The sequence below is a fragment of the Balaenoptera acutorostrata genome, chromosome 1, assembly GCF_949987535.1.
Source record: "Balaenoptera acutorostrata chromosome 1, mBalAcu1.1, whole genome shotgun sequence".
Taxonomy (NCBI): Eukaryota; Metazoa; Chordata; class Mammalia; order Artiodactyla; family Balaenopteridae; genus Balaenoptera; species Balaenoptera acutorostrata.
The window spans coordinates 28,144,238-28,150,241 of NC_080064.1; the positions used below are offsets into that span (position 1 = coordinate 28,144,238).

The window sequence follows — 6,004 nt, forward strand, 5'->3', positions numbered from 1 at the left end:
AATCGTGTGTGACCCTGCAGAAGCCCTCTGAACCTCAGTTTCCCTCAGCTGTAAAGGGGACGATCATAGAACCTAGCTCCGCCGTGGCTGGGAGGACCCAACCCAGCGACGCTGTTCTATAAGGTGCTGAGGGTGAGTGTTCTGTAAACTTGGGAGATGACAGTCATCCTCTCCCTGCAGTAGCGGCTGACGCCCGGGGCCACCATGAACTGGGGGATCTTCGAGGGGCTCCTGAGCGGGGTCAACAAGTACTCCACAGCATTCGGGCGCATCTGGCTGTCCCTGGTCTTCATCTTCCGCGTGCTGGTGTACCTGGTGACAGCCGAGCGTGTGTGGAGTGACGACCACAAGGACTTCGACTGTGACACCCGCCAGCCGGGCTGCTCCAACGTCTGCTTCGACGAGTTCTTCCCCGTGTCCCACGTGCGCCTCTGGGCCCTGCAGCTCATCCTGGTCACGTGCCCCTCGCTGCTCGTGGTCATGCATGTGGCCTACCGCGAGGCCCGGGAGAAGAAGCACCAAGAGGTGGCAGGGAAGAACGGCGGGCGCCTCTACCCGGACCCCGGCAAGAAGCGGGGCGGGCTCTGGTGGACGTACATCTGCAGCCTGGTGTTCAAGGCCGGCGTGGATGCCGCCTTCCTCCACGTGTTCCACTCGTTCTACCCCAGATACACCCTCCCTCGCGTGGTCAGGTGCCACGTGGCTCCGTGTCCCAATACGGTGGACTGCTTCATCTCCAAGCCCGCGGAGAAGAACATCTTCACTCTCTTCATGGTGATCGCGGCCGTCGTTTGCATTGCGCTCAACCTGGTGGAGCTGGCCTACCTGGTGAGCAAGAGGTGCCGCGAGTGCCTGCTGGCGAGGAAAGCCCAGGCCATGGGCCTGGGCCACCGCCGGAACTGGGCCACATCTTCCTCCAAACAGGACGACCTCCGCTTGGGTGAACTCATCTTTCTGGACTCAGACGCTCCCCCTCCTCTCTTACCAGACCACCCTCGAGACCACGTGAAGAAAACCATCCTGTGAGGGGCTGCCTGGTCAGGCCTGGGTTGGAAGGACCTGGCAGCCAAGGTGCAGCCTTGGGGGTGGGAGCGCTGTGCCAAGAGTGGGGACAGGCAAGAGGGAGGGTCCGACGACCTGGGTCCAGATCCCTTTTCCCCAGCTCCTGCCGCCTGCCCCAGCTGTGTGGCCTTGGGCAAGTTACCCCTTGGAGCTGAACTTCGGTTTCCTTTTGTGTACAACGGAGATGATGAGGCCCCCCCAACAGGGCTGCCGCTGTGAGGAGGGGCTTAATACGAGAACGGATGTGCACATGCCTTCAGTGTGTGCTGCCCACGGTTAGGGCTTAATAAAAGTCAATTCATTCACTGATTCAAGGTGACCTTTGATCCTTCGACCTTTGCGAGCCTTATCAGGTCATGGGGTCAACATCTCTGCCCCTGCAAAGGGCTGCGCTTGATCTAGCCAGGTAAGACAGCCCCCAGCACTCCTGGGGGGTCATGCTCCTTGCTCATGCTCAAGTCTAGCCTTTATCCCCAGTTGCAGTTTTAGGCCCGTGGGTTGCCTGCAAAGAGAATGGAGCTTAATTACATGGGGAACCTCTTGTCTCCGTGGAAAGTTAATGGGCTTTTGAGTCATAACACTTGCATTTGAACACAAGTTCCAGTGGAACGCTGAGAAAGCGACCACAGCCCCTCTCCAAACCGGGTTAATAATACTGAGCTGGTGGGGCTGTGAGTCTGGATGAGCTCACGACTGCAGATGGGGTTAGCCGGCTGTAAAAAGGGCCACATAAGCGTTAGTCACTGGTGTTAGGAAGTGCTCTATAAATGCTTGTGGGAAATGAGGCAGAGGAGCCCCTCCTCAGCTGCACATTAACCTTCACTGTTCCAGGCCCAAGGCCTCTCTGCAGCCCCCACTGGGTCGCACTCCGACTTCCCCAGAAACCCAGGCCCATGGAGGCTTGACAGGGAGGCTGTGCATTTCACGCTGCGACCTGCATTCCATGTCTCCACCAGGGCAGCGGTACCCTTGTCCAGAGGAACCATAGGCAGGCCCTCCCACGCCCTACACAACTCACCAGCAGCCCAAGCTCTAGTCCCCAGAAATGTCCTGCCAGGGTAGAATGCAACCCTGGACTGGATCAAGGTTGCCCCTTTCCATAGATGTCAGCTGCTGAGGGCCTCAGAACCAGGCTTCCAGAGAAAAAGGTAGGAGAGAGGCCTGGGGACAGGGGGACGGGGGCAATAGGGCAATGGGAGGGGGACGGGGACAACGCCATTTGGTGCCGACCAGGTCCCGAACACGAGGCTACCAGGCTCCTGTGCCTGCTCGGGCAGTTTCCCTGCCAGCACGGGGAGCCAGACCCAGCCATGCCTGGCCAAGCTGCAGAGAAGGCGTGGGCCAGGGGAGAAGAGACACAGGTGTTTGCTCTGAACGTGTGCCCAGCAAGCCCGCCCGCCTACCTGCCTGCCCACCCGATCGCTCTCATTTGGCTCATTGGCTCAGAAAGCTCCCCCAGCAGGGGAGTGAGAAACAAAAGCTGCCTCCAGGAGGCCCTTGGGCAGACGGGCAGAGAGACCGGCCCAGGGACAGGAGAGTGGCTGCTAGACCCAAGAAAGGTGAGGACCAAATCGGGAAGGAGGCTGGGCTGGGAGGCAGGGATGGGCTGAGGATCCCCAGGGGAACTCGGGCTGTGGGCCAGACTTCAGGGAGGAGTAGGGGGGACAGAGGATCTCTGGAGAAACCCGAGGGAAGCCCCAAGGAGGGGAACGAATGTCCTGCCAGACCAAAGGGAGGACAGAAGACTAGAGAAGAGATAAATAAGAGGAGAGATGAGGAAGAAGTGGGGTTTTGACTGGGTTTAGCAAATGTCTATTGTGTGTTCACTGGGTCAGGCTCGGTGCTGAGTCCTGGGGGATCAGAGACGAATGATATGCGGAGGCTTCCCTCCAGAAGCTGACAGTCTGGCACGGAAAACAGGTCAACAGACCATTTAAGTACCGGTGAGGCATTCTTCCAGAAACGATGGAGGAGGGCGCTCAGAAAGTGTCCCAGAGGCACAAGGTTTGAAGATGCTGATACCTGAGTCAGGGATAGGGGAGGGCCCAGGGCCAGAGATGGAAAAAGATGTCACTGCAGGTAAGGGGTGTGGAGGAAGGAGCACGCAGGACACAGCCTGAATGAACCAATGGCCTGTGTGGGCAGCAAACAGCCACCGAGCAGACGGAGAAGGGAGGTGTCCCTGAAAGAAAAGGTAGATGGTGGGGGGAGGACCATGCCAGAATCTTAGCTCTGTCCCTTCCCCAATCCCTCCCAAAGGCTGGAATGGTTGGAATTCTAGAGGAACCCACTGTGGTCAGGACAGTCAGCCCTCAGGCTCAGCACCAAAAGAAGGGGTGGCAGGATGATACCAAGCCACCATGGTTCCAAAGAGCCTGTTTCATTTGGAAGGGAATGTCAGGGTGGGGGACATCCTGGAGCCAGAGAGGAGAATGAGGATGGATATTACTCCGGGGTCTGCCCACCAGGCACAGGGCCTGGCTCATGCTGGCGCTCAGTTGGAGAAAGTTGAAGGATAAAAATACACATCCCTTGGGTTTCCCTGGTGGCGCAGTGGTTGAGAATCTGCCTGCCAATTCAGGGGACACAGGTTCAAGCCCTGGTCTGGGAAGATCCCACATGCCGCGGAGCGACTAGGCCCGTGAGCCACAATTGCTGAGCCTGCGCGTCTGGAGCCTGTGCTCCGCAACAAGAGAGGCCGCGATAGTGAGAGGCCCGCGCACCGTGATGAAGAGTGGCCCCCGCTTGCCACAACTAGAGAAAGCCCTCGCACAGAAACGAAGACCCAACACAGCCAAAAAATAAATAAATAAATAAATAAATAATTAAATTAAAAAAAAATACACATCTCTCAGATTTCCCTGGCGGTCCAGTGGTTAAGACTCCATGCTGCCACTGCAGGCGGCACGGGTTCGATCCCTGGTAGGAGAAGTTCTGCATGCTGTGCGATGCGGCCAAAAAAAAGTGATACATGTCCCTCCCATCCTGCCGGGTCCAGCCCTGGCAGCTGATGGGAGAGCGGATCACCCAACCCACACTTTGTTACTATTTCTTTAGAATTCATGTCACCCCGCAGGCCTGAAGGTTGGAGTCGATGAGGTTGGTGGGCACATCCATGCAGGATGATTACCCTTCACATGTATCTATTACTTTGTAGAATAAAATATGCCCTGATTTTGGAACTGGAAGATGGAAGTTCAAGACCAGCTCTGTCACTTCCAGCCGTGGGCCTTGGGCGTGCGCCTCTCTGGGCCTTAGCTTACTCCCCCGTGAAATGGGGACAATGGCAATCCTTACCCCACCGAGTCATTGCCAGTGTGGACATGATGACACGGTGGTTGTGAAATGGTTTGCCAATCACACCCTTAATGAAGTTTCCCATTTCCAGGTTCTCCTAGGCCTTGTGACCCCCTGGTCTAGATCGTCCACACGAGGAACAAAGGCCACAGTCAGCATGAACTGGGCGTTCCTGCGGGGCATCCTGAATGGGGTGAGCAAGTACTCCACGGCACCGGGCCGCATCTGGCTGTCCGTGGTCTTCATCTTCCGCGTGCTGGTGTACGCGGTGGCGGCCGAGGAGGTGTGGGGCGATGAGCAAAAGGACTTCATCTGCAACACCCGCCAGCCGGGCTGCCCCAATGTCTGCTACAATGAGTTGTTCCCCGCGTCCCACGTGCGCCTCTGGGCCCTGCAGCTCATCCTGGTCACGTGTCCCTCACTGCTCGTGGTCATGCATCTGGTCTACCGCCAGGAGCGCAAGCGGAAGCACCGCCTGAAGCACGGGCCCGATGTCCCATCCCTGTACGACAACCTGGACGAGAAGCGGGGCGGCCTCTGGTGGACGGACCTGCTGAGTCTCCTCCTCAAGGTGGCCGTCGACTCCGGCTTCCTCTACATCTTTCACCGCCTCTACCAGGACTATGACATGCCCCACGTGCTGGCCTGCTCCAAGTCGCCATGCCCCCACACTGTGGACTGCTACATCTCCCGGCCCACGGGGAAGAAGGTCTTCACGTACTTCGTGGTGGCCGCAGCCATGCTCTGCATCCTGCTCAACCTCAGTGAGGTCACCTACCTGGTGGGCAACAGGTGCCTGCAGACCCTGGGCTCCAGACGCCGGGGGTCTCAGCGCTGGACTCACCTGCCCGAGACATGCCCACCATATGCCCTCTCCCAGGCGGAGCACCCCCAGGATGGGAACTCTGTCCTAATGAAGGCTGGATCAACCACAGTGGATGCAGGTGTGTATCCATAACCGGTGAGGTTGGCGGCTGAGACCACCAGAGCCTCTGCCTGCTCCCTAAGGCCACGGCAGGGCAGGTGAGGAACGTGGGTGTGGAGCTCAGGAGACCCACCCAGGGGCCAATGCTGGGAAGCAAATCGGTCTCTGGGTCCTCAGCCCCAGGGGAGGAAAGTTGATGGCTGGAGGGGATTTTGTATATGGCGATAGGGTATGTCAAACCCTTAATAAATATGATTTTCTCAGGGTTTTCCAGACCAGGGAGGGAGTGATGGGAAGGAAAGCAGGGGGGTTCACAATGGACCTTGGAGAGGTGGCCAAGACCGTTCAGTGGGCCTCTGAGCCCTGGAACCTCAGATCCAGGTTTACCCATCACACACACACACACACACAGTCACACCACACTCACACACACACACCACACACAGAGCATGCCCCCAGGACGTGGTGGGAAGCCCAGAGGCTGACCCGGGGGTCTCTGGACTCTGCAACCAGCTGGTCAAAGCAGGAGGGGAGGGAGCCCAGGAGACCCTGTGCCAGCATGAGTTGGTTCTCAGCAAGTGTCCCTCAGATGAGTGCACATGGCTCCCCCATTCCGGCCTCCCTAACCCTGCCCAGCACAGGTCCCCAGAGGTAAGTCCCTTGGAGGGTAGGAGAGGCAGGTCTGCTGTGCGTGGGGCAGCACCGAGAGCATGTCCCAGA

The 6,004-nt window shown here is 58.1% G+C and overlaps 2 protein-coding genes across 2 annotated transcripts; both read left to right on the forward strand.

Moving 5' to 3' along the window:
• Positions 1 to 204: 204 nt before the first annotated feature.
• Positions 205 to 1,026, forward strand: GJB5 (gap junction protein beta 5). Its single transcript, XM_007182484.2, has one exon. It carries the CDS (start codon positions 205 to 207, stop codon positions 1,024 to 1,026), a length of 822 nt encoding a protein of 273 aa, XP_007182546.2.
• Positions 1,027 to 4,516: 3,490 nt separating this feature from the next.
• Positions 4,517 to 5,317, forward strand: GJB4 (gap junction protein beta 4). The gene has a single exon (XM_007182485.1). It carries the CDS (start codon positions 4,517 to 4,519, stop codon positions 5,315 to 5,317), a length of 801 nt encoding a protein of 266 aa, XP_007182547.1.
• Positions 5,318 to 6,004: the final 687 nt, after the last annotated feature.